This window comes from Gopherus flavomarginatus, chromosome 3, assembly GCF_025201925.1.
Source record: "Gopherus flavomarginatus isolate rGopFla2 chromosome 3, rGopFla2.mat.asm, whole genome shotgun sequence".
Taxonomy (NCBI): Eukaryota; Metazoa; Chordata; order Testudines; family Testudinidae; genus Gopherus; species Gopherus flavomarginatus.
The window spans coordinates 66164868-66190949 of NC_066619.1; the positions used below are offsets into that span (position 1 = coordinate 66164868).

Sequence of the window (26082 nt, forward strand, 5' to 3'; positions counted from 1 at the left end):
GCACACAAGTACAAAAGCTCCTATGCATGCACATAAGCTCCTATGCATGCATGCATACATGGTAATTTTTCTCCCCTCCAAACTCGCAACTCATCTCAACTCAAATTTTCAGAGAGAGGCAAGATAAGATGTGTGGACGTCAGGAAGAGCAAGGCCCTTCCGAGGTTTAGAGCAAGTTTTTTTTTTATGAAAAGAAAGAATGGTAAGGGAGACTGCAGGTAGATTCAGAGCTGAAAGATCAGTGAACCACACAACACATTTACCAAGGACTGTCACTACATGGTTAATCACATGAGTTCCAAAATCTTTGACAGCATGATAAAAATCACCAATGACAGGGACAGACTGAGCAGCCAGCCAGGCACTCCTAAGCACCTACACAAACCAGTTGGTGTGGGGTGCTCATGCTGCAAGGAGGCCACATCTCTGAGATTTGCTTTGAAGATGATATGGAGATGAGCAGAGACAGTCCCTGTTCGTGCTTTAGGCGGCCTTAAGGTGCCTAAAAGGCTCTAAAAACCTCCTTTCCCTAAAGAGTTTTGATGGGCTGGGAGTAAAACTGGAAAAATTCTGCCCATGTCACTGTAGGGCTATTTGTTTCTCAAACAGAACAGTTCTTGCACTACACTTTGGCACCTCTGCTGTTTCATGTGGTTGTAGAGTCTTGTGCCACCGATAAAGAATAGAAGGTGTAAAAGGCAGAGCTCACAACTTCCCCAAAGAGCTGGAAACAAAGTTGTACAATAGTAGGATGGTGAACCATTTCACCTTCCTGGAGCTGGAGACAGACTGCAGTCAGGTTGTTCAGCTTACAGTCCTGGAGTTTTCAGAGTTCTTGAACCATCCACAGGACCAGTGTAGTGGCCATAAAATGAAATGTTATCCTTTACTTTTGTGGTTAAGGACTAATGCGCTGTGGACAGGCCCATACTGTTAACTCTAATCTGCACTGTGTTTATAGACCAAATCCCATTGTATAGTGGTGAAATATGTCTTTACTAAACTATTCCCATATTCCTTGTAAAACAAGCATAAGCATCTTAGTGTATATATACAAACTAATTACCAGACACATATTATTCACAAATATATACAGTTGTAAATACAAGCATCTAACATTTCAATATTTAAAACTTGGCTAAGGCATTTAAAGCTGCTAAAGCCCTTTCCATTCCACCAGAGACATTTAGGACCATTTCTTTTAGTGAAACATTGTGGGGTTTTATTTACTTAAGTATCCTCTAGCTTGGTTTGAAGAGTCCAACAGCTTGAAGACCATTGCTCTGGATTTGAGTTAGCTGACAGAATGCTATGATCTTCAGTAAACTCCGACTGACTTTTACATTCTGATGGTTCATTGTCTTTGTAGGGTGGAGACAGCAGATTGTTTGCTGCAGGGGTATTTACTTCCCCTTCGGCAATGGTGTCTTGTGGGCATGGCCCATATGAACTTTCCGATAAGCCAACGTAGTCATGGTCAACCACTATTGAACCTTGTAAGAGATAATGGTTGTCTGCAACAACAAAGAACATTTGTTGAGTTGCCCTTTCTACTTCATTTAAAAAGTCATTCTACATAATTACAGAAAAACTAAAAAAGAATGAGGCTGGCTGCTAACCCATTTTCAAAGTAGTTTCAATAGCAGGGCTAAAACATTTTTGTGAAGTCTGTCTTACAATGTGGACAGAATTTCAGGCTCAATTTCTATGTGCACCAAATTTTCAGTCTCCTCTCTTCTAAGATAAGGCTTGTAATGCCATCATAGTAGTGTACATTCAAGAAAAAACTCTTAATTTAAAGGAAATTGCTAAACAAAAAATTAAGAAAACCATTAAATACTCAAAAGTGAAAGGAAATGTTTCATTTTAGGTCAAAACAAATTTTTCAGAATTGTGAGTAAACTGAAAAATCTGTTATTCACCCAGCTCTTCCCATAGCAGACTGCAAACTCCTGGGAGATTGCGGTTGGAATCTTTTTTGGGGAAAAGGTGGGTTATTAGAGGCCATGGGTAAGGCTACATTTTAGTCAGATATTTTTAGTAAAAGTCACAGACAGGTCATGGTCAGTAAACAAAAATTCATGGACCGTGACCTGTCCATGACACTTACTACAAATATCAGTGAATATAACTTGTGGGGGAGGGCTGCCTGGGGGCCCTGCTGGTTGGTAGAGGGGAGCAGCCTGGCTGTTGTGATGGGGGAGAGAGTGGGCAGCCCCAATGGTGCTGGGGGGAAGGGGTTGGTGGGGTCTTCCCACCCCAGCAGCAGAGATTGGGTGTGGGAGAGGGCCCGGGGTTGGGCCACAGGATGAGGTGGTGGGCTCTGGGCAGTGCTTACCTGGAGAAAGTGGCAACATCCCCCTTGCTCAGCTGCTAGGTGGAGGTGCGGCTAGCCAGCTCTGTGCATTGCTTCCGCCTGTAGGCACCAACCCCACAGCTCCCATTGGCCAGGATTCCTGGCCAATGGGAGCTGCAATGCCAGTGCTCTTGGTGGAGGCAGCATGCAGAGTTGCCTGGCCACACCTCTGCCTAGCAGCTGAGCAAGGAGGAAGTTGCCACTTCCAGGGAATTGCCCAGGTAAATGCTGCCCAGAGCCCACCTCAATCCATCCCGTACCCCAATTCCCTGCTCCTTCCCAGACCCAAACTCTGCTGCTGGGGGAGGAGCAGGGGCTCGAGAGGCTGCCGCAGGGGCTGCCTGAGCAGCCTCAGAGACAGCTCTGAGCCAGGCACACCGGCTGCTGCAAACGTCGTGGAGGTCATGGAATCTGTAACAAACTCGCAGCCTTAGTCATGGGTTAAGGACTGATTCTTAGAGTGGAGGACTCAGTTGTCCTAACCTGGAAAGTCAGGAGTCCTGGCTCTAACTAGCCGTTTCCTAGGTGCTAAGGATAAGAAAATCTTAGCATTGTACTTCACTGCTTAAAAAGGTGGGGCTTTTACAGAACGATAATAAACCTGCAGTAGTTATGGAACTGTAAAATTCTGTGGTATTTAGATGCTGCTTGTGATTATTAGAACTGGGAGAACTGGCTGTTGGGAGTCTGGAAGAACAGGAAGGAGGGGGGAGGAGCTGAGGAGGCTAAGTGAGAGTTACAGAGGGTGCAGCAACAGCTTGGTAAAGAGGTCTCCACTTTATTTTTAAAGTCCTGGTGAAGTTTGTTAGTACCTTGCCTGGTTGATACAACATATACTTAGTGTTTACCTTGTGTTAGCAACAAGGTGGCAGTATTATACCCCTGCTTATGCACGGCCTTGTCTAGTTTATTTTGCAGTAAAAACTAAAGGACTCTCTCTTATGTTTTTACAGCAAGGTAGCTAACAGTTTAGTTTTCCAGAGTAAGAAAACACCTTTTCATTAGTGAAGACAAAGTCTCAGTTAAGGAAGTACATGTTCGCATATGGATGATAGTTTTCTCTTTCTCTGTATTTATTTATAAAAAGGCCACATTGCAATACATTTGCTCATGTCAACTAATGTTTTGCTCCTCTAATTTAACAATCACGGGGATTGCTCACTGCTCCACATAAGGAAATGCATCAAAATATGGCCCAAATTGTTTTTGTTAAAGTTTTGTCAATTACTTGGAAAAACCTGATTAATCTCTCTCCTCATTTTAATGCCTGTAAATATTTAGTCCAGGATTTTATTAGCTGTATAAATAGATTTGATTCTTTTCTCCTTTATCTTGTGATTGTTGTCTTTAATCTCTGAAGCAGTAGTTGGGAACAGGGGAAATCTAAATTTTTATGCAGTCTACGCAGAACATAGTAAACATATTAGGCTCTGATCCTATCAAGACTTGTTAACTTTTCACACTATAGCTTCGTTGAACTCAATCAGTGGGGCTACTCACATGAATAAAGTTAAGCACATGAGTACATCTTCACATGATTGAGGAGCCTTAAACAGAACTCAGAGTTAACTCTTAACCCATATTTTCTCATCTACTAGTTTCAGGGTTATTTTTATCACACTTCTGGGGAGAAAAATGACTAAGAAGCCAAGTTTTCCTGTAGCTGTGTGTAATGGAGGCTGACATTTAGCATAATGACCACTTTCTCCTAAGAAATGAAAGAAGTTCCAAGTTGGTTTCAGGTGTCTTTGCTGTGTTAATTACAATGACATTGGTATTGCTACAACGCTCAATGAGTTTGATGCATTTTCAACAGTGGGAACTATCACATGTATGCCAGTAGTGTAGTAGACCTGCCTGAAAAAAAAAGTAGTTATGTTCTGTGGTAAAGGTCTTTGAACCTTGAGTTATTCATTAGTTTCCAAAGATTGTGTTAAGTGACTCAGCATTAGCAACAGAAATGGCCACTGTTATCCAATTACAGATTACACTGTAAGGTCAGTGCAGCTCAAGATGTCACAGAAGCAGTAGAAATAGACTGGAGATGAGTAGAGGCACTTCCAGTAACTCTCTCCCTAAGTATAACGTTTTAGGCACAGATCCATGAAGGGATTTAGAAGTTGTAACACTGAGTGGTATGGTACCTAGAAAAGTCACAGGAACACTGCCCTTGCAAAGCCTGAGTTGAGGTGCCTCGTCTCCCCATACAGTAAGTGAGGAGAAATAGGTACCTAAGAATGGGATCCACAAAAGCCAGCATACTAGGTGGGCAGCCACCTTAAATTATCAATGGGAAATTCTCACAAGATGTGTGCACTAAGTCCTGCCCTTCGTTTGGAAATAGGCACCTAACTCTGGGCTGTACAGATCCTATCTGCTTAACAATCAATCCATGAACCAGGCAGGCTGATCTGAGGGCTGGTCTACACTGAGGGGCGGGGGGGGGCGAAAATCGATCTAAGATATGCAACTATTCGCGTAGCTGAAGTTGAAGTATCTTAGTTCGACTTACCTGGCCATCCTCATGGCGGCAAGTTGACTGCCGCAGGCCGAGGTGGAGTACAGGCATCGATTCGCAGATCAATTTAAGATGTCTAGATGAGACGCAATAAATTGATCCCCAACAGATCGATTACTACCCACCAATCTGGCGGCTAGTATAGACGTACCCTTACTTTAAATTGCATGTGGGGCCTGAAAGAAACTGGTAGGGGAGAAGGAACTCCCTTATAACCTTTAGCCTAGTGGATAAGGCACTCACGCAGGATGCACAAGACCTCTGCTTCTATTCCCTCTTTCTTCTGAGGGGAAGAAGCATCATAGTGCCTGCACTGCTAGGCTTTAGAGCCAGTAATTCTCATTTTCCTGATCCAGTTAATATTTTACTCTTCAATTATGTAATTAAAGGTGGAACAATTGCAATAGGGGAAATGAGGGAGATCCATATCAGAATATTCCCTAGCCTAGTGGGGAGGCTGGACTTCAACTGGAGGTCTCCGATATCCTGCGTGTATACTCTACCCACTAGTTAGGCTAAAGGTTATAAATGGAGGTTAAAAGGGCTATTTTGTGTGAATTCACCTGAAGGTCACTAGCCAGTAGGTGTGCTCAGAGGCTACCTACCAGATTGGGCCTGCCTGCAACTTAGGTGGGCCAGATGACTCTCCTACTTCGTGAATCACTCTGGGCTTAGATGGGAGATAAGCATCCCATCCCTATAGTGAGGTAGTAGTGCACAAGCTCAGACAGGAGAAATTTAGGTGATGAGTGACTTTAGGCATCTTCAAAGTTAGGTGGCAGCCAAGCAGAAGTTTCGTAGATTGCAGTAGTGCCTAAAATAGGAATTTGGCATCTAGGTACCTTGTGGCTCACATCCTTAATAAATTAGCTATATAACTAAAAGCATTCTCCCCTGTACACTACAGGTTGAAAGATATCCTATCAGAAACAGTCCACTGAGATGGTAACTACTTTTTAAGGACAGACTAACAGGGCAGTCAAGGAGTCCCTGCCCTGCAGCTGGGCTATATATAAACAGGAAGGGAAGAGCAAGCTGAGAAAGGGGAAGTAGAAGCCACTTGTGCTGCGGGCAGTGGTTTCTTTCTGGCTCCAGAAGTCCAGCTAAGCCTGATTTAGTCTTGGTTATATTTGGGAGCTCTGAACCCAGGCCCTGAGGTGAGAATTTTATCAGCTGGTATGGTACTTGGTCCTGTGCTAGAGCCTTATTAAAAAGAAGATGTTATTTATTTATTAGTGTGTGTTGGCTTCTCCCCCCGACCCATGGCTATTGCCACTCCAATTAGGGGAAGTTAATTAAGGGAGGCCACACTTGCAGCAGCACCACACTGCGGGGTCACAAGGGGACAGAGGGACTGCCCACACCTTTATACATGGAATTCTTATATTATAGGTGCTTTTTACAGAATTTGTAACATTCAGCTGTTTGCTCTCTCTAGATTACTGAGAATGATCCAAAATTCCAGATGAATGAAATAGATAAATAGTTTACCCCCTTTTTTCCCCATGAACAAATAAATGCAAAATCTCAGTAGTTTTGCTCCTGTCTTCATTGGGACAAGAACAAAGTTAAGAAATAATCTTTAAAGATAGTTCAACCTAGATCTGCTTTTAATGTGTTTACCAGTTAGTGTGATTAGGGCCAAACCACGTTGAACTGGTTTCTACCAGGAGAAGAGTTTAAACATGGTTCCTTAACGCTGTTCCCAGCCCAGAATCTTCTTTGCTGAAAATGCACTGACTTGCATGGACTACTGTACAAGGTCTTTGTAATTAACATTGATACATTTGCTAAGATTCCCTCCTGCTCAATAATATACCCTCGTCTGACACTAAAGCAAGTGGAATTAGAGAAGTAACAGATTTACCTTGTCCACTGGATCTTCTTATGTATGGTTTAAGGTGAGACATTTTGATGGGTCTTTTTAGTCTGGATCCTGTGGTCTCTCTTAGTATTGCACATCCATTATCTGTGATGTAGTCTATAATACAGGGACCAACCCACTCTGACTGGAAACGGCCATCTTTCCACCAGTTTTTCCTTTGTCTAAGCACTTCATGTCCAACTTTAAGATGAAATGGATTTATTTGCTTTGGCTTCCTTTTAATATTGACCTTGTTTCCAGTTTGCTGTTCATCAATCCTATTTTTCTCAATCTACATGGAGAAATAACATGAATTATAGCTTGTTTTCCTGAGAGGAACCGCATGTTTTCATAACATTGATTGAATACAGAAGTCTTATTCAAAGATCTTCCGTCACGCATGATTCATGAATTTTCTAAATATTTCCAATATGTTCACCTTAACACTTTTCAATCTTCTCTTTGATAACACTGAGGTATTAGGTATTTACCTGGCATTTTGTAGCTTTCCTTTCCTCCAATACTCGATCAGCCTGTTTAATTGCTTCAAGGATTTTGGCAAACATACATTTATTATCCTCTCGTGCTTCCTGCAGTACATTTGAAGTCTCAGACACATAAGGGTTACGATTAAACATTTGGAAATATGGTGTGTTTTGGACTGGCTCCTATTTATAGGGAGAGAACACAGGTAAACTTAGTACTTGTCTTAGTGGGTATTTGCACAACAATGTCAGTCAACTCCCAACAAGAGAGACATAGTGTACACATACCATGGGAGTCAAGTTAAAAGCATATGCAATGGCAGATAAATTATCATCCCAGTCATTGGGGTGGTCTGCGCAGTATTTGTTCAGGAAAGTCTTGATTGTCCTGCATGTTCTTTCATTTGTGTCATCTGTCTGAGGATAGGACAATACTATTTGTTTCATTCCAAAGAGCTCAAATAGTTCTCTGTTGATCTTTAAAGACAAAAACACACAATGCACAGGAACAATCACTGCTTGTATTATACTGCAGTAAATATGTACTCATTACAGTTTCTATTCTTTCCTACTACCATATATGGGTGACAGAAAAGATTGCCTTATATACATCCATCTACATGCAAGTTCCAATTTAAACAGTGTGGTCTGAAGGAATGGGCATGGATATGGGATCCAGGAATTGCTGAGTTCTAAACCTGGTTTTGCTACGGACTCACTGTGGCCTCAAGAATATCAGTCTGTCATTTTCCCCCATCTGTAGAATGGTTATTACTATCAATCTAACCCTGAGGTGTTAATTAGTGTTTGTAGAGTGCTTTGAAAATGTAAAGTTCTTCAGCATCACTAAGTGATGCAGTATTTTCCACCTGGGGCAAATCTGTTCTACCAGATGACCAGGAAAGGCAACATACAGCAGAGGGCTGGAGGCGAACATAAGGTTCTAATTCAGGTTGAGTCACTGACTTAGACTGTGACCTCAGAAAAGTCACTTGACGTCCTTCTGCTTGATGAGTCAATAGAGACTGGAGCAAATACATTACAATGAAAAAGTTATATTATTGCTTAATGTGTCAAGTTCAATAGGAGCTGCTTTGGAGCAAAGGGGCATATTAGAGGCAGGAAGAGGAAGTGGCTGGAGTGCTATCCCCAGCTGGCAGGTGGCTCCTCAGGATTGTCAGTTGGCACAAGTTAGAGCAGCACCCATACTGCTCTAGCTTGTAGCAAAGTTGAAGAGGAGAATCAGGAGCTGTAATTGATGACTGGTTCTCAGCTGCTTCTCCTCCCCTATCTCCTAGGCTGCCCTAACTGGCTGAAGGAGAGCCCTCCTTTGCAAGGTATTCAGCTAGGCCCAGGCAGAGCCAGTCATACTCCTATCTTAGGCCAGGTCTACATTACAAGGTTTTGTCAGCATAGCTATGTCAGTCAGGGATGTGAAAAAAACACCCTAGTGTTGTCGCTGTGGGTTTTGCTGGTACAACTTATACACAGCTATGCTGACCACAGCGGGGTTTTTTTAAGCATAGATCATGTTTTTTTTGTTTTTTTTTTCAGGGGAGGGTATTATGCAGACAGAAAAACTGTATACTAGAGGGCTCTGACAGTATAGCCACACTGGCAAAGCACTGTAGTGTAGACAAGGCCTTATCCTCCCACAGCCCAGCAGAGAACTAGGCCATAGAGGAGTCACAGCTACTCTCTCCTCTCCCCTCACACTACAGCAGGCAACCACCAAGGAAGCTGTTTCTCAGAGTGCTCTCAATTCACACTAGAAGTACTCCTGGGACTGCAAGGGAAGTGGTGAGATGCAGTTGAAGAGGAGGTAGTGATGAGGTTAATTCAAAATACTTCATTTTAAAAGCACAGGGTGTGGGTCGTGAAATATTTTCAATGTATAAGCAAGTACAAATTTAGCAGAGTCACCATTGATAGACAAGTAATCTTCATGCCACAGATTGGATTCCCACTGTAATATATATTAATACTAAGGAGACTACACAGAATGTAAGCTCCACAGGCAAGGACCGTCTGTGTTTGTATAGTGCCTAGCACACAGGGGTCCTGGTCAAAGACTGGGATACTACACCACTACAAATAATAAAGGAAAGAACAGAACCTTCTCTCATGAGGTAGAGAGAGTTATGCTTGAAGCATGATTGTCTTCTATATGTCACTGCCATTACTCCTTCACAGAACTTTTACTAATAAAAATACATTTATGTCTATACAAGACAGAGAAGAGAAAATACTTTGACTTTTTGATACGTCTTGAGTAAATGTTGTTTTATCCTTTAATCTTCAGTGATCAGAAAGGAGCGTTCTGGAAAAATATCTAAGACTAAGGCAGAGATCAGCAACCTTTGGCACGTGGCCCACCAGGGTAAGCACCCTGGTGGGCTAGGCCGGTTTGTTTACCTGCTACGTCCTCAGGTTCGGCCAATCGCGGCTCCCACTGGCCACGGTTTGCCACTCCAGGCCAATGGGAGTTGTGGGAAGTGGCGCAGGCTGAGGAATGTGCTGGCCGCCTCTTTCCACCGCCCCCATTGGCCTGGAGTGGCGAATTGCAGCTAGTGGGAGCCGTGATCAGCCAAACCTGTGGACATGGCAGGTAAACCGGCCCGGCCTGCCAGGGTGCTTACCCTGGCAGGCCACGAGCCAAAGGTTGCTGATCCCTGGACTAAGGCATCTAAGGTATTATAAATTAGTGCCCACCCTCAGATAGCTTGGACCAGGCCCTGAATCATGAAAGCAAAGTCAATGGTCTCACCTCCTCAAAGGTAAATGGCAACACACCAGTTTTCATAAACAAGTCACTGTAAATTTGGCACCTAAGCCTCAGATTGATTACCATATCCTTGTATTTTAGACAAACACACCATCTTCCCTAAAATAAAAAGTCTCTTTAGGGCTGACTTCTCTTACCTGATGAACAAACTCTTCTGCTTGATCAATAACCATTTTTTTAAGTGGTCCATATGAGAAAAACACACTGACAATTGCCTTAGCAATTTCTACCGCTGAAGTGTCTTGTAGTGGCAGAACCACCACCCATTTTGTGAACAAGTCTGTCATCATTATGATATACATATGGTTTCTACGGGTGGTACTAAATGGTCCCATTAGGTCTATTGTGACTGCAGTCCATGGATCCTCTACTTTGATAGGGTGTAATTTGGGTACTATGATGGCTGTATTCTTTGCCACCTGGCAATGCTGGCAAGCATACACCTGGGTCAGAAACAAGAAAAGAGGGACATTACTAACAAGTGTCTGCTGAAGGCATAATGTCACTAGAACAAACACTTAAATATTATCAATCCAACGAGAGCTGGAGATTAGGGCATCTCAGTCATTCTACACCAATCCCATTCATTTTACATTTCTTTATACTATTAAACATTTGAGACAGATATTCAGCTATAGCAAAAACAAATACAACCACGCAACATAGCACAGGTTGGAGGTAGCTGTATGAAAATAATTTACAGCTCAACTTTGAATACCACTATCCTGGGACTCAGCGTGCTGTTCTAGACCCAGAGTATAAATTAAAGCAGCCTTCACTATCTTTGATTAATACAGCAGCTGGGCATCAGCAGCAGGTAGGGAACCCCCGGTCATGTCCCCTTTGCTCCAGTCAAGCTTCCTCCTTTGGTAGAAGGGAGCTGATGTGCACAGGACAAGTTATGCTGGCCTTATGCCACCAGAAGATCCCTTGCACTAAGGTCATTTTCCTTTGGCTAGGTGCACAGGTTATATAGGCAGAATCTGGCATAGCACTGCACAGACCAGATTTATCTGCTTAGCAGGATCTCATCTTATATCTATCTAAGCCAAATACAAAGAACTGTTTTCATTTAACATGAAAGTTAGATAGATGATCACAAGTATAAAGAAATGTAGCTGATTGCAAGAGCAACAATAATTTGGCAACAATGAACAACATGTATATGTATATCTGTATATATATTTTATGTCTCAGGACCAGATTCTGTGGGTACACAATCTGTATGTATGTGTGTGATAAGGGGTGTGTCAAGGTTTTTTCTCACTTTGAACTTTAGCGTCCAAGAAGTGGGGACCTGCATGATCACTTTTAAGCTTAATTACTAGCTTAAATTTGGTACGCTGCCACCAGCCAAAAATATAGTGTTTGGCACACTTCCTGTTCCCCCAAAGCCTTCCCTGGGGAACCCCAGACCCGAACCCCTTGGATCTGAACACAAGGAGAAATTAGCCTTCCTCCCCTCTTTTTCCCCCCAGACTTTCCTCTCCCTGGGTTTCCCTGAGAGGCTACACTGATCCAAACTCCTTGGATCTTAAAACAAAGAGGAATTAACCTTTCCCCCCTGCTTTTCCCCCCACCAATCCCCGGTGAGTTCAGACTCAATCCCCTTGGGTCTTAAAACAAGGAAAAAAATCAATCAGGTTCTTAAAAAAGAAAGCTTTTAATTAAAGAAAGAAAAGGTAAAAATTCTCTCTGTAAAATCAGGATGGAAAATATTTTACAAGGTATTCAGATTCATATAGCCTACAGGGACCTCCCCCCCCACCTTAGCCTGAGATTCAAAGTTACAGCAAACAGTAAAAATTCTTCCAGCAAAAGACACATTTACGAAGTTATGAAAACAAACATAAGACTAATCCGCCTTTCCTGGCTATTACTTACTATTTTGAAACATGAGAGACTGATTCAGAAAGATTGGAGAAAACCTGGGTGTACGTCTGGTCCCTCTTAGCCCCAAGAGCGAACAATGAACAAAACAAACAACACAAACAAAGACTTCCCTCCACAAAGATTTGAAAGTATCTTGTCCCCCCATTGGTCCTCTGGTCAGGTGTCAGCCAAGTTCACTGAGCTTCTTAACCTTTTACAGGTAAAAGAGACATTAACCCTTAACCATCTGTTTATGACAGGGTGCAAGAAGATTTCCAATTGGGTGTCCCACATAAGAAAAACTCCCCCATGTACCTCTAATTGCCCAAAAGGAGATAAAGATTGGCAGAGCCACAATTTCTGTCCTTCCCATGCTCTGACCAGCCATTCTGGCAGAGTGTGGGTGGTGCAGGACAGTAAACTGTATCCCATTAAGGGGGTTAACAGTGGTCTTGCAGCCTCTATGTATCTATCAGCACCTATACGTATTTTGCCTCCCTGAGTATGAATGCTTCCTGGTGCTCTCACTGAGGCAGCACGACCCCTCACTATCACTTAGTACACGCTGTGCCTACAATGCACAATTGTGCTATACATTAAGCTACACTGTTAACAAGAAAAGGAGAAATAGAAAATACTGCTTGGCCACCTTGCACATATGTAAACACTTATCCTTTTGGGATCTTAAACTTGTAGTTCTGACTTTATTATCTGACTAACACTGTAACTTTAAAAATAATTTAAAAATCTAAATAAGTTCATGTGCTTTGCTAAATCAGAGTCTTAGAGCTACTCAGGGCCCCAAACTACACAGAGCATTGGAAGTTTAGTTTTTCTAACACTACATTTTCATTCACTCATAATACTGAAAACAGTCTCTCTTTCTGAACTGAAGCTAGGTACCAGCCCAATAGCAATTTGAGGAGGAATTTTCAGAAGCCCCCAAGTGACTTAAAAACACAAATCTCATAGAAACCAATGGGACTTAGGTGTTTTTTCAAAAGTACCTACAGATCATAAGTCCCACTGGCTTTTAAAGAGAAATATGTTCTTAAGTAACTTAGGGTTTACTTTTAGCACAAAAATGCTCATACACCCATCACACGCACGTTTATTTTTAAGTATGAGCAAAATATCTGTTCAGTTATTTGAGTTAAAGTGAAGCAAAAGATACGAGTCTTGTAAAAGAATTATACAAAGTAATCAGCACTATCTCAATTAGGCTTATTACAAAGATCACACAAAGATATTCTGTAGTTATGACTCATACCCACTGTTTGACGTCATTTGTTATGGAAGTCCAGTAGTAACTAGACTCCACCAGAGTCAGAGTCCTTGATATTCCATGATGAGCACCTGCAGCACTTTCATGGCATTTGTGTAGCACTCTCTTCTTCTCCTCATCTGAAACAATTACCAAACGCATCTGTTTCCTGTCTTTTCCCACATAGAACAACTTATTTTCTGGAAGGAAAAAAAAATATTACAGATTGTGTCATCAAGACAGAAAGATCACAGAAGTCTATTAAACTATTGGATATACTTGGTTATGTATTTTATTAAACTCATATTATTCACCATTTTCAGCTGTGTACAATTACATATCAAATCTATCTTTTGCAGGGAATATTTATTTACTGCAGTACTCCATTAACTCTGAATACAGGACAATGCACCTTTACTTATCCCCACAGGAGCACAAGAGAGATTGCATTTCCCCATGAAGTCTCTCCGAAGCGTAATCTATTAAGACTAAGAGGGTCACATGCTTCACAGTTTCTGTTGGCAGAGATCATTGCACACACCAGGGGCTTTTTGCACATCCCTCCATTTCCCACACAAGCACCTTGGGAGCCAACCTCCCATCCGCTCTATGCCACTCCTTCCAGCCCTAACTATTGTGGTAAACCAAATGCTCGTCAGGAGTTAAAATTGAGGGTTGACATTTTGAGTTTCCTTGAGTCATGGTCCCCCAATAGCTACAGATTTCACTAGTAGCTGAAATGGGCTTTAATTATTAGGCGGATCTCCATATCCTTTAAATACAATTAAACATGCAGATAAAGAGGCCAAAGGGGACAGATTTTCTGTTTTTGAGAATGTTCATGTATATGTTAACCTGGGATAGACAGACGAGTTTTATTTTATAAAGCAAGTACCAAAAAAAAATAAAATAAAATAAAAAATCAGATACTGTTCTCAATGTGCTATGAGCAAGTCTTCACCTGAAGGAAACCAGAAGTAATGGATTTCCCGAGAGAGAAAATATTTCTCACCTTTGAAAACAAATTTTTTGGCTGCTCTTCTTATTCCACTTCTCTCACTTGCTAACGTAGTTGGATGATATTCTCCTGTTCGTTTGTAATAGGAGATTTGTTTCAGATGGAGCCCACCATTCTTTCCGCTACGAACCATTGTTTGCCTAAAATGCACAAATATTTTAGTGTATTGCAGTGACAGTTGCTCCAACTGTTATGAGATCCCTTGTAGCCTCTTCATTCCCTTACGTTTGAATATCAATTCTACACATGATGTCTGACTGTCCCTCTTCCTCACCACATTCTTGTGTTTGGGTTCCACATGCTGGATCCGTGTGCTTTTATGCTTTCCTGAATCTGAAAATGGTCCAGGTATGGCCTCCGCTCTGGGTTTGTAGGATGACTCACAAGGTGCAGATTCTCTTTGTAGCACCCCCTCCTGAGACCTAATCCATCTGAGTAGGCCTTGAGACTAATGCTAGCTCTCCCAGACTCCCCAATTGCTTAAGCACACCCTCTCCTAGAGCTCCAACCTCGTGGGCCCTTTGGTTTATAGTTTCTCTCTTCAGAGACATGTGAAAGTTGAAGCAAACAGACTGCGGCTTTGCAAAAGAGATTTCTAAAAACAGTGACTTTCTACTTTAGGCAGCACAAGAGATATAGGTGTTTTATTGTTTTTATCTACATCTCCATATGTGCTTCCCTGCTTCAGTTTCCTCCCATCTCAAGCATTCTTTGGGGTTTAGTCAGAGTCCTCATGGGTGTCTAGACTCCCCCTGCTGCAGCTCATGGCTTCTCTTCTGAATTATAGACTCTTTCTATCTCCCGCAGTCAATTTCTTTCAGCCTTGGCTGGTTCTACAGTCCAAGTCCCTCTCCTTCCAAAAGACTTGTCCCTTTGTTTCTCTCCTGCCGCATCCTTAGTCTCTCTAACTAAACCACCCAGTTGCTGTGTTTTTAAAGAGCTATACCAATGTCGTATCACTTTTTCCTCCTCACCTGAGAAAAGGCAATTCCTTCAAACCCTAATACTGTGCAGAGAAATTGGAGAAAACTGGTTTTATCTAGGATACAGTTACTCTTTTTTCCACCTAGGCAATTTCTACTCAGATGCTGATGATCTTTAACGATTGACCTCATCACAGACAGACCCTGCAGCCCTGTAGTGCAGGGAGTTTGTGGTAAGAATAGAGTAAAAGACAGCCACAGATAGGTTATAAAATCGAAGTGGAATTCATAAATTGTACATTGACAAATTCCTGAAATCACAACATAGAAAGTTTTCTGTAAATATATTGCCCAAACAAACTTTACATAGTCTAAACACTTCAATATAATTTTTGTCTTAGTGATTTTCTCAGGTGTAAATATCTGGCCATATTAATTGTTATGCTAAACCGGGGTAGGCAACCTATGGCACGCAAGCTGATTTTCAGTGGCACTCACACTGCCTAGGTCCTGGCCACCGGTCTGAGTGGCTCTGCATTTTAATTTAACTCTACATGAAGCTTCTTAAACATTTTAAAACGCTTATTTACTTTACATACAACAATAGTTTAGTTATATGTTATAGACTTATAAAGAGACCTCTGAAAATGTTAAAATGCATTATTGGCACGCGAAACCTTAAATTAGAGTGAATAAATGAAGACTCGGCACACCACTTCTGAAAGGCTGCTGACCCCTGTGCTAAACACTCCGTTCCCTTACTCCATATTTATGGCCATCATGCTACATCATTTGTTATCTCATCCTTTACTCAGATGTAAAATATACACAACACCTATCACATCACGAAGTCAATCCCTCTGCCTATACCTGATGTTGTTTAGTCAATTATATTGTAAAAGATCCAAGCAATGGGGCTTCCATCACATCCCATAGAAAGACAATCAAACCACAGAGGGAGATTGCTATTTCTATTTTTAAATACTTAGTAAGGCTCTTAAATACTATGGTTGGGGATCATATAAGTATCCACCCAGACAGACAGCATCTTGATGGAAAAAATGGACAAAAACAACTCCCAGAATAGAGATTACCACAAAAGCTTGTCTTGTTCATTAATCTGTCAAGCAAATTAGATTCTGAAATCAGACTTTGCACGACAGGTAACAATTACTTCCCCACCCATGTGTTGACTTTCCTCGGTTCATGGTAATAAACTGAAATGCCACTAACAGAATATGTCATTAGTACAGAAAAAGCTTAGGTCTAACATTAATAGCTTCAGAATAATTCCCAATAAATGACAGGTGAAAGACAAAAATCCATGCAAGTTGCGTGGATTTTTCCAGTAGTCCATTTTAAAAAAATCTGATCCAGCATTTATAAGCAAGAGTTTAAATTTTTACAGTTTGATCCTGCTTCGTTGACTTCAATGGGAGCAAAATCAGGCCATAACAGACTGACATGCTATCTATCTATCTATCATTCCTTATTGTAATTAGGAAATTATTCTTGGTGTGTAAGCAATTTCCCCACTCATCCTTGCACTGCATCACAAGATGCACAGTGTGACCGAGCACATAATCAGAATTTTAGTTTCCATACTATGTCTGACAAGAGACAAATGATTAAGAGAAACTATCTAGTCACTTCGGAAGTGATCCATTGTATCTTGTATGGGCTCATTAATGTTCCTATTTGAACACTAAAAATGTAAATCAGTGGGTATTGGTTTTCAGTTTACCGTTTATATCTTCCTCGTTAAACTCTTGGGAGGGAAAAAGCTCTCCAATTATTACATATGCATGAATATGCAGTATATTCCCCCTCCAAAAAAAAACCGAAATGTCATGTGTTTGCCATTAATGAGATTTCATAAATATCAACAACATATAGCAGGTCTAAGTGTTGTTATTTTTAAGGAACCTAAAATTGTGCTTCACAGGTCAGCAGAAAAACAAGGTCTTTACCCCACAGAATGTCTAATTTTGGACATCATGGGCCAGACTTTCATGTACATATAAGTTCCATTTGTAATACTGCAGAAACAAAAAGGGGGCTTACTACAGCTGTAAGGCAGTGGAGACTCCTCAGGTGCTATAGGTCTGGAGTAGCTAAGCTTATACCAGCTGATCCCAGTCCTCCAGCACAGAGGATATTTGTGGATGGGGAAGGGCTATATCAGGAGTGGAGCCTGAACACAATGTGCTCTGGTGATCCTGGCTGACAGAGTGGCTCTTTGGGAGCCAGGATAAGTGTAAACTGCCAGCATAAATTGGAGCAACCCAGAGGCTGGTCTAACTCAACTGGTGGAAGTAGTATATATGGGATAACAAACAGGAAGTGGATGAGGAGAAGAGGGATGGGCTACACAGCAATGAGATTGTTTTAACTTACGTAAAATAAATAACATTAATATTTCCAAATTTCAGTTACACTATTGCTATAAGATCAGACATGCTGGAACAACAGCATTAAAATCTAAGCTGTATTAAATGTAATAAAAGTTTTCTAAGTACCTCATACATCAAGTCACTGGAAATAGTGAATGTTTTTCACATAACATACAGTATTTGTTAGAATAGCATGAAATCACACAACACTATTTAGAATTGCTCCTGTGTCTTCCTGTGCAGGAAAACTGCTTTTGTTTTGGTTAAGTGAGAAGTCTTTATCATCTCCAGCAATGGTAGCAACTATATTAGTTTGAAAAAGAGGGCTGATAGGTAGACTATATTGTAGACTACAAGTACAATGGTTAACTCAACAAACACTACAGCAAATGCTTAAACATGTACTTAAGTGCTTTGCTGGAAGAAACTAAATAAGCTTCCTTCCTGGACGCTAAGAATTTCCTACGTCCCTATGGATTGTTTCAGTTTTAGTATTTTCTTTCTTACTGTGTGTTTTTCTTCACACCAAATTAGATGTCTTTCTGACATGGAAGCAAAAGGAAGCTGCAAGAGCCATCATGTGCCCCTCCTCAGCAGCGTGGGCATATCGTTTCAGGCACCTGGAGTATCTCACAGAGAGGTAAATTGCTACAGGACTGGGGACACGCTGGCTAGTGCCAGATCAGACCCATGCCCTGTCCACTCAATCCCTTGCATCTAGACCCCACCCATACCCAGATCCCCCACAAACCTCCACCCCACTGAGTCTCACCCCCTGCACCCAGCCAGTGGCTCATACCCTGCACCGGGCTCATCTGCTAGTCCTGGCTGTGCTGGGTGAAGAGTACAATTCCCCTGCACTGAATGGCCGGGTCTGACCCACCTCCAGAAACTTCCCTCGGTTCTACACCTCCCCTATTTCCTGCCTCCATCACACCTCAACTGCAGAGAGAGAGATCACTTTATGGGGAGCTGCTCCTCCATCTGTCCAACTCTTGTGCAACTGGATCCCCCCAGACTCTCCCACTAGCCTCAACCCCCCCTGCATCTGGACCCCCACGAAGCCCCTCCCCCCCATCAACCCCACCCCTCCTGCATCCAGACCCCCCACCCACGTACCCAAGCCACACCCCGCTGAGTCCCACAACCTCAAACCCCACCCTGATGAGCCCCACTCCCTATGCACCTGGACCACCCCATGAGCCCCCCACATCCAAACACCCATGCCACTGAACTCCAACCAGCTGCACTTGGATCCACACTCTGCTAAGCCCCACTTCCCCAGTACCTGGACCCCCTGCTGAGCCCCATCACCCCATACTCAGCCCCAATAACCTTCATTTGGACCCCCTGCAGTGTCCCATTGCCCCCGCCCCAGCCCACCCCCCCACTGAGCCGTCCACACCCAGATTGCCCCACATAGAACCCTCTCATCCCATACCTGGACCCCCCACCCACTAAGCCCTTCCACACTTGGATCCTGCTGGGCTGAGCCTCCCTGCTCACACTTGGTGCGCCTGGCATGGGGCTGCTTACCCTAGTGAGTTGCTACACTTCCTACTCCTGAAGGAATTCTGTACCAAAAAAATTCTGCACCAAAAAAATAAAAATTCTGAGCATGATTTTAAAATTCTGCAAACTTTATTTGTCAATAATTAAATGTGGAGGTTCCAGCATGGCAGTGGGGAGCACTGACTGTATGTAGGTCAGAGATCACCCTGAAGCCCCCGTCCCTTAGGACACAGACCACTGAGGTAGGCCTGCCCCTGCATTGTGTCAGGTTTGGGCACAGTCTCACTGCCAAGTCTGTGTCCGGGGGCTGCCATGTGGCACCTCCGCATTTATTTGTTGACAAATAAAATTTTGCAGAATTTTAAAATAGTGTGTAGAATATTTGGGGGGGGGGCACAGAATTTTTAATTTTTTGTCACAGAATTCCCTCTGGAGTAACTAGAAAAGGTGGGCTTTTTTAAACCACTTGTTAACTAGCACATGTCAAAATCATAGCATGGATGAGGCAATTATAGTCCTAACTCAAGTGAGCAGGTTGTGGGGAAACACCCACCTCCATCATGACAGCTTTTCCTAGTCTGGATTCACCCAGACAGTTTATAATTTCATTAATGTTTCAACAAGTGAACATGACAAACAATAGGAGGAAAGAGAACAGGAAGTGTCTTGCAACTCCTCAGATATTACTGCTTATATTGGGCTAGATTTTTGAAACTATTCCCGCTGCTTTCTGCTATTCCAGTGATGCAAAGTAGCCCTTAACCAGCTATCTAAGGAGTCCCTCTGCTTAGGAGAACTGACAAGTGGCATGGTTCACCAGCAGCATCTACTCTCCCCTCCTTCTCCAGCTGACAGAATAGAATTTAGGGGCCACAGGCAGCTGGTATAAAGCAACACAGCCCCGAGAACGGCCCAATACGTGAAGTTGAGGGGTTAATATGTTTCTCCAAGAAGGAATTTCTGTTTATTCAGCAGTTGTTAAACAATTAAGAATTTACATCCCAAAATTAAAACAATGTCAATGAAAAGTCAAGCACTGAAAAGTTTAGGAAATTACTGGGAAATGTCAAATTAAAGTTGTCTGTACAATCTTAATTTATCGCTTATTGTGCATATGCATTCTGATAGTCTTTAATTACATGACCACATATTACCGTATTTTCTTGTCCTGCAGTCTCCAGGTTCTTTCCTTCTGTACCTTCCAACTTCTGAAACAAACAGAGCAGGAATCCTACTGATAAAAGTCCATTCACTATACAACCCTGACTCAGCTTCCCAGAGCACAGTGCATCCTGTGTAATGAATGAGGCAGGGGTCCTATGGGGAAAACGTTTGTGACTGGATAATTAAAGATGATCATAATGGACACATACAAGGAAGTGAATGAAGGTTGCATGAGCGACTGTCATTCTGGCATTTCTTAACTTCTGAGTGCTTGATTTTGCAACACTGATGTTCTTTTAACACTTTCTGTGGGGGGAGTGGCGATGCAAAACATGTTTTTCACTGTTGCCCAGAGGTTGCTGCAAGGCAACATGAAACTGAACAAAGTCTTGTTAATATCACCTTGCTGGTGGCAAGAGCTATTCATCGGCAGCAGCTGGCATTGGAGCCATCTATCTGTGGGCTTGAGCAGACAGGCCATGGCCCCCGGGGAGGTATGCAAGACTGCAAACTACGTCTAAGATTTCCAAAGGGCTCTGCAAACGAAAAAAAGGTTGAGCCCCACTATTGTAGATTGTTAACGCATTTAGAAGATTATCTTTGCAACCGCAAACATTGGTCGGTTTTCTGCATGGAAGTTTATTTAGTGGGAGTAGTGATGGGCGAGCCCCACTGCCACTCACGCCAGGAGAGGCGTCCTGCGCCTGGGTGGACAGCGGAGTGTCCCAACTGCAATCATCCCAACTCCCAGCTGAGGGCCCTGAGCGGAGCTGAAGGGCCTGGCAGCCCGGCGGTCACACCGCGGGGCAGGAGGCCTCCGTCCAGCCCTACCCATCTCACGCACGGACTCACTGTGCCCAGTGCTTGCGGACGCCTGCGAGCAGGAGATACGTGGCTGCGTCCCGCCCTCAGCCCTGGGGAAGCGCGCGCCGAGACCCGCTCTCTGGAGCAGCAGCCGCCCCTGCCCAGCCAGCAGGAGTACTCCGAGCCACGTGGACTACAATTCCCAGCATGCACCGCTCCGATTATTCCCCCCGCCCCGCCGGGGCCGCACCTTGGAACACTTTAGTCTCCATGGAGATTAAAAAGGGACCTTATGTGCCGAAAACGGTTGTCCTCGCGAGACTGCAATGCAAGCTGGGGACTTTAGTCCCTACAGTCCGTTTCTAAGTTCAGTTTGCCTGCGAGGATTTGCACATGCGCGAAACAAACCCTGCAACCCTGCGCGATATTTTCCCTCTTGTTACCAGGACGCAACGAGTCGGGCACGTACAACGATAACCAGCCATGCATTAGACTCATAAACACGCACCTGGCTATCACGATATCCTGCCCCGTGAGGGTGTTTCTCTGTCCTGGCAAGAAAAAGTTGCAGTTGCGCGCGAGGGACTTATGTGGCGCCGCCGGAAGTGACGACTCCCAGGGGGGTTGGCCCGCGGGGGGCGGGCCCAGCCAGCCCGAGGGCGGGGCGGCTCCTGGTCGTTCCTCAATGGGCTCGGGGGGCGCGGTGCCCCGGCACCCGAGCTGGCATGGGTAGGTGAGGAGAGGCCGTCCCGCGATACTGGGGCGGGTCCCCCTTTCTCCAGCAGGGTGAAGCCCAGTGGCGCGAAGGTCGCTGCAGCTCCGCACTCCCGCGGCCGCGCGGAGCTGGAGCCCGCCAGGGAAGGGGCTGCCCCACGCTGTGCGGCCGGGCCGGTCCCGGCGCCAGGACTTGGCGGGGCCATCCCCGCGTCCCTGCTCATCTCCGCGGCGTCGGGGTGTCAGTCCTTGGGCTCAGGGCGGGGTTGTGGAGTCCCGGCGCCGCCCCAGGCTCGGGAAGCGTTTACAGCCGCGTGTGGCCGCGCCACCCTACGCGCTTCCCGCTTGTAGGTGCTACAGCGCAGCCGGGGAGCGCAAGGGCGGCGATCCCCGCAGGCCTGCGGCAGAGACCGGGGCCCCGCACTAGATGGCCCCTCCCCAGTATCTGCAGTGCCTTTCCTCTCGAGGGCTGTGGGGGCCCAGGGGGCTCCAGAGCCACTGGGCTGCTCGCCCTCCTTCCCCACGTGCGGCCACCCTTCGCATGAGTAGCGTGAACGGTGCTAGGGCTGCTTCCTAGGGACCAAATGCTAATCTTAACCAGGGAGCTAGAGGTTACTTCTGGAGGACAAAACTAACTTTCCTGTCACCAAACTCTCCGGAACTGTAACCGCGTGTTTGAGGTGGGTGACGCTGGTCTTTGTTCCATAAACATGAGCAGTCACAAAATGTCACACTCCTTATTCCTTAATTGTAGAGTCAGCCTGAGGGCAGTGGAATGATAACTAGGGTGCTGCGCAGATTTACAAACTGAAACCCTCTTTTTTCCATAGGAAAAAACAACTTTAAAGGCTACTGCATGAATGTTCTTACAAAATCTTAGTTAAACTTATAAGAAATAAAATTAGACTAATAAAGAGTCTTGGGCCACCAGCTGACTTTCTCCAACTATTCAGTCAGATAAGTTGGATGCAATCCTAATGTGTTTTTTCAAAGAAACTGGATTTCCATTTGCTTTTCAGAACTTTTCAGCATTTCCCAAACACATGGATGCTGTCCATCATCTAGCAAATTGAACCTATTTCCTTTAAACGTGGTGGGCATAATCGTTAGGTTTGATACCCAGCTCTTACCTGCTTTGTGGTCAGCTGACTTCAGGTATATCTGTGCTACAGAGTCACAGCCCTGGCACTGCAGTTGTACCACTGTAGTGTAGACACTCCTATGTTGCCAGAAAGGATTTTTCCATTGATGTAGATAATCCACCTCTCTGATAAGGGTTAAGTTGTCCTAGATTTTTGCCCTGTGAGACTGTTTTCCCAGCCCTGAGTGATGTAGCTTGGTTAACTTAAGTTTTAGGTGTAGACCAGACCTCAGAGAGAAATATCTATGGAACTTCCATCTTTGCTGCATTGGAGAGGTGCTCAAGGATCTCTGTCCTGGTTTTGCAACAACTAGCTGAACCCCTTGCAGAACAGTATTGTATACATGAATGTATATGGAGCTGTACTGACACCAGTTTGCAATGTGATATGACAACAAACAGGCCAATGCACCTTTTGGATGTGTACAGAGAAACATGGAGCAAGGAGGAAATGATAGTCTTGGGTGGAATCATACTTCCTAGTACTTTGACTTTGGGGCGCTATATTACTCAAAAGATGCTCACAAAGAGGAACAGATTTAGAGAAAAATCAGTTAAAGATATTGGGGTTATAGAGATTGATTTGAGGAAGGAATAAATGAGCTAAGCATCACTTGGATAATAGCTTGGGAGTCACTGAGTATTAAGGTTTTGTAAAAACAAAAGATGGAGAAGAACTATAGTAATACAAGATGGGGTATATTTCTGTGTGGGGACAAAATTAGGGGGAAATCTAGGATAAATGTTAGGAAAAACTTTGACCTTTCTCAAACTGTGAAATTGTTCACTAAGGGAAGTAATGAAAGCCCTGTAAACTAGGCTGGACAAAACAATAGAAAATATATTAGAGCTGTCAAGCAATTAAAAACAAAATCTCAATTGCATGGTTAAAAAAATTAATCACACAATTAATCACACTGTTAATTATAGAATACTGTTTATTTAAATATTTTTGGATGTTTTCTACATTTTCAAATGTATTGATTTCAGCTAAAACACAAATACAAAGTGTACAGTGCTCACTATTTTTATTACAAATATTTGCACTGTAAAAGAATCCAGGAGAAATAGTATTTTTCAGTTCACATACAAGTACTATAATGCAAACTCTTTATCATGAAAGTTGAACTTACAAATGTAGAATTGTGTACAAAAAAAACTGCATTCAAAAACAAAACAATCTAAAGCTTTAGAGCCTACAAGTCCACTCAGTTCTTCTTCTTGTTCAGCCAGTCACTTAGACAAACAAGTTTGTTTATATTTGCATGAGATAATGCTGCCCTCTTCTTGTTTACAATGTCACGTGAGAGTTAGAACAGACATTCACATGGCACTGTTGTAGCCAGCGTTGCAAGTTATTTACATGCCAGATGCACTAAAGATTCTTATGTCCCTTCATCTTCATCCACCATTCCAGAGGACAGGAGTCCATGCTGGTGACGAGTTCTGGTCAATAATGAGCCAAAGCGGTGCAGACTGACGCATGTTCACTTTCATCATCTGAGTCAGATGCCACCAGCAGAAGGTTGATTTTCCTTTTTTGATGGTTCAGGTTCTGTAGTTTCCACTTTGCAATGTTGCTCTTTTAAGACTTCTGAAAGCATGCACCACACCTCATCCCTTTCAGATTTTGGAAGGCACTTCAGATTCTTAAACCTTCAGTCGAGTGATGTAGCTATCTTCAGAAATCTCACATTGGTACCTTTCTGCGTTTTGTCAAATTGACAGTGAAAGTGTTCTTAAAATGAATAATATGCTGAGTCATCACCCGAGACTACTATAATATGAAATACCTGGCAGAATGCGGGTAAAACAGAGCAAGAGACATACTATTCTCCCTCGAGTTCAGTGAAAATGTAATTAACGCATAATTTTTTTAATGAGTGTCATCAGCATGGAAGCATGTCCTCTGGGATGGTAGCCAAAGAATGAAGGGGCATACAAATGTTTAGCATATCAGGCACATAAATACCTTGCAGTGCCAACTACAAAGTGCTATGCGAATGCCTGTTCTCACTTTCAGGTGACATTATAAATAAGAAGCAGTCATCAGTATTTCTCGTAAATGTAAACAAATGTGTTTGTCTTAGTAGTTGGCTGAACAAGAAGTAGGACTGAGTGGACTTGTAGGCTGTACAGTTTTACATTGTTTTGTTTTTGAGTGCAGTTAAAAAAATCTACATTTGTAAGTTGCACTTTTACAATAAAGAGATTTGCATTATGGTACTTTTAAGAGGTGAATTGAAAAATACTATTTATTTTGTTTATCTTTTTCACAGTGCAAATATTTGTAATAAAAATAATCAAATAAAGTGAGCACTATACACTTTGTATTCTGTGTTGTAATTGAAATCGATATATTTGAAAATGTAAAAAAACATCCAAAAATAGTTAATAAATTTCAATTGGTATTTTATTGTTTAACAGTGTGATTAAAACTGTAATTAAGATTAATTTTTTTGAGTTAATCACATGAGTTAATTGCAATTAATCGACAGCCCTAAAATATATTAGCAGGAAGATGGAGCTGGATGATATAAATTTTTTTTCCATGTTGATGATGATTGCTGAAATATGAAGCATAGAATGGTCTGGTCTTTGTGTTAAATTAGGGAATGGGAATATTAGAGGAGAGTAAAATTTATTTCCACAGTCTCTTGTCTTCAAATATAAGGATGTCTTTTTACAATGTTTTGATGCTTTAAAAACGTATATGTATTTTTCTTAAATCTACTTCAGCAAGGTGTGTCATGGGTGAGTGAATATGTGAAAGAGATTGTGGGATAACAGAAACATCTGTTTGGCTTAATGTTTCCTCCTATCTTAAGAGGGGATCTGATGAATATTGCACTGTACTTAAAGAGGGAAAGCAGCTCTACAAACTAGTAGGGCTTGGCAGATCTGGTATATTGGTGACTCTTGTTTCCATACAGTTCAGTTATGCCTGTCACGCCCTGGAAAGACAAATATTTGTGTTATGAATGTGACAGGTTTCCCTCTGGGTGCCACCTGGAACTGGAGAACCACTGAGCCCCCTGACCCACCAGCCTGGGCTTCCTCTCTCACTGTGCTGCTGTGTCTAGCTGCAGACGTGGTCCTGTGGTCTTACACTACCACTAGCATACACATAGGTAAGGACACACCCAGCTGCAGTTACATGCAGGCTCTCTGACCAGCCACTGCATGTGGACCAGCAATAGAGAGGCTACAGCCAAAATAACCACCAGCTTCCCAGCCTAGGACCCCAGAGCGGTACCTGTCTGTCCTGG

General features: G+C 43.1%; 2 protein-coding genes across 18 annotated transcripts in view; one reads left to right on the forward strand and one right to left on the reverse strand.

The window, feature by feature from the left end:
• Positions 1-258: 258 nt before the first annotated feature.
• On the reverse strand, positions 259-21560 carry GIN1 (gypsy retrotransposon integrase 1). Of its 4 annotated transcripts, XM_050945833.1 has the most exons (10): positions 21007-21053; positions 20557-20690; positions 20145-20198; positions 14157-14302; positions 13151-13344; positions 10146-10451; positions 7512-7700; positions 7230-7406; positions 6742-7030; positions 259-1514 (listed from the first exon to the last, which is right to left on the reverse strand). In XM_050945833.1, the coding sequence occupies exons 4-10, from the start codon at positions 14293-14295 to the stop codon at positions 1231-1233; spliced, it is 1578 nt and encodes a 525-aa protein (XP_050801790.1). In that variant the 5' UTR covers positions 14296-14302; positions 20145-20198; positions 20557-20690; positions 21007-21053; the 3' UTR covers positions 259-1230. The 4 variants fall into 4 exon arrangements, with proteins under 4 accessions (XP_050801790.1, XP_050801793.1, XP_050801792.1 ...); XM_050945836.1 differs by lacking the exons at positions 20557-20690; positions 21007-21053 and adding an exon at positions 21467-21560; XM_050945835.1 differs by lacking the exons at positions 20557-20690; positions 21007-21053 and adding an exon at positions 21209-21284.
• A 42-nt stretch (positions 21561-21602) lies between these two features.
• Positions 21603-26082, forward strand: part of PPIP5K2 (diphosphoinositol pentakisphosphate kinase 2) — a 75013-nt gene continuing 70533 nt past the window's right edge. For 11 of the 14 annotated variants that reach the window (XR_007773387.1, XM_050945590.1, XM_050945595.1 and 8 more), the window contains exon 1: positions 21619-21687. The gene's annotated coding sequence lies outside the window, so the exon portion shown is untranslated. Of the gene's footprint in view, positions 21692-26082 lie in introns of all 14 variants that reach the window. The other 3 variants (XM_050945591.1, XM_050945593.1, XM_050945592.1) reach the window with 3 other exon arrangements.

What these genes read in the sequence shown, in the direction of transcription:
- GIN1 (XM_050945836.1), bottom strand. Translation starts at nt 14,295, where the DNA reads ATGGTTCGTAGCGGAAAGAATGGTGGGCTCCATCTGAAACAAATCTCC. An exon ending in CAAAAAATTTGTTTTCAAAG is followed by an intron (nt 13,345 to 14,156) that starts GTGAGAAATATT and finishes TTTTCCTTCCAG; the next exon opens with AAAATAAGTTGTTCTATGTG. An exon ending in CTTTTAACTTGACTCCCATG is followed by an intron (nt 7,407 to 7,511) that starts GTATGTGTACAC and finishes CCCTATAAATAG; the next exon opens with GAGCCAGTCCAAAACACACC.